At 62.5% G+C, this 1,374-nt stretch overlaps 2 protein-coding genes across 2 annotated transcripts; both read left to right on the forward strand.

Annotated features, from left to right (window-relative positions):
- Nucleotides 1–620, forward strand: DQ04_20791000 (SET and MYND domain-containing protein; the record flags this gene model as incomplete). The annotated part of the gene is made up of 1 exon (XM_009317961.1): nt 1–620. A coding segment is annotated over one exon (620 nt), but the record flags the coding sequence as incomplete, so codon positions are not given.
- Nucleotides 621–996: 376 nt separating this feature from the next.
- On the forward strand, nt 997–1,374 carry DQ04_20791010 (putative ribonuclease H1/H2 small subunit; the record flags this gene model as incomplete). Its single annotated transcript, XM_009317962.1, has 1 exon — nt 997–1,374. A coding segment is annotated over one exon (378 nt), but the record flags the coding sequence as incomplete, so codon positions are not given.

The raw sequence follows: 1,374 nt of genomic DNA on the forward strand, positions 1-1,374 counted from the left end.
TCGTCACGACGCGCAGCATCGCGGCCGGCGAGGAGCTTACCATCGCGTATCTCCCTCAGCTCTACTGGCCGGCGCCGCTGCGGCGCGAGGAGCTCGCCGGGCGGTACTTCTTCCAGTGTCGCTGTGCGCGTTGCTGCAGCAGCGAGAGCGGCAATAACGGCAGTGACGACCCGTTTGAGGCGGCGCTAACGGCAGCGCTGCGGCAGGACTGCAGTGCGGAGGCGGAGCGCAAGCACATTGCGGAGGTGCAGCTGCTCTGCAGTCGCATTCGGGGGAAGGACGTGTGTGAAGTAAACAGGGGCGACAGGGACGCGCTGCTGCGCCTCCTGGAGGCGTGTCGCCAGGACCTCTTCCCCTTTCACTACCTCTGCCACGAGCTGCGCAACACACTGAGCTTCGTGTACGCGGTGCTGGACGACACCGCCGCCTGCCTGCGCAGCTGCCTCGACGAGCTGCTGCTGTGGGAGGNCACTGAGCTTCGTGTACGCGGTGCTGGACGACACCGCCGCCTGCCTGCGCAGCTGCCTCGACGAGCTGCTGCTGTGGGAGGCAATTGTGCCGGGTGGCCACCCAGTGAAGCGGCTGAAGGTGCACAACGCGATGCGCTGCTCCCTGGATAACAAGGGCGGCAACAGCAACAGCGGTGACGGCGCGAGCCCGCCGCTGCTTCTGCCACTCCTCGAGAAGTTTGCCGCGTTGTACGATGTCAGCTTCTGAGCGGAGGGAGCGGGCGGAGGACTCTGTGTGTGTGTGTGTGTGTGTGTATGTGTGTCGGAGGGTGAGGGTGAGGCAGCGCACTAAACTCGCGTGTAATATTGAACAATATTTCCCCATTCATTCACCCCACTTGTATTCTTATTGAAGTTACTCGCAACCACAGCCTGTTTTTTATTTACATGTGGCACTGCCTTCTTCTCAATCTCTCTCTCTCTCTGTCTCTCCGTCGCTCTGTCTCTGATGGGCACACGAACATAATGGATAAGTACGAGCGGGAATATGCCAGAGCAGCAGCAGCAGGGTGGCGTGGTGGTCCACTCGCTTCCCATCAAGACGACATTCCGCGGCACGACCGACATTGATGCGAACTTCACGCAGCACACCGTTCGGGACGAGAGTGGCGAGCTCCACAACACGCTTCGGGGCCGCACATTGATCGGGCGTGAGGTCGTGCTGCCGCCGACGTACGCACTAGTGTGTGCGTCTCTTGCGAAGCGCCAGCAGACACAGGGCGCGGCTGGACAGTCAGTTGCGGCGCTGGTGCAGGTGGAGGCGACGGCGAGCGACGTGCATGTGAGTGCCGCCACCGATCGCTTCTGTCTCTGGGAGCACGACAAGCGGCCGGAGCGGCCCGCCGCATTACTGCAGTGGCTGGGG

Source organism: Trypanosoma grayi, assembly GCF_000691245.1.
Source record: "Trypanosoma grayi strain ANR4 Tgr_2079_V1, whole genome shotgun sequence".
NCBI classification, from domain to species: Eukaryota; Euglenozoa; class Kinetoplastea; order Trypanosomatida; family Trypanosomatidae; genus Trypanosoma; species Trypanosoma grayi.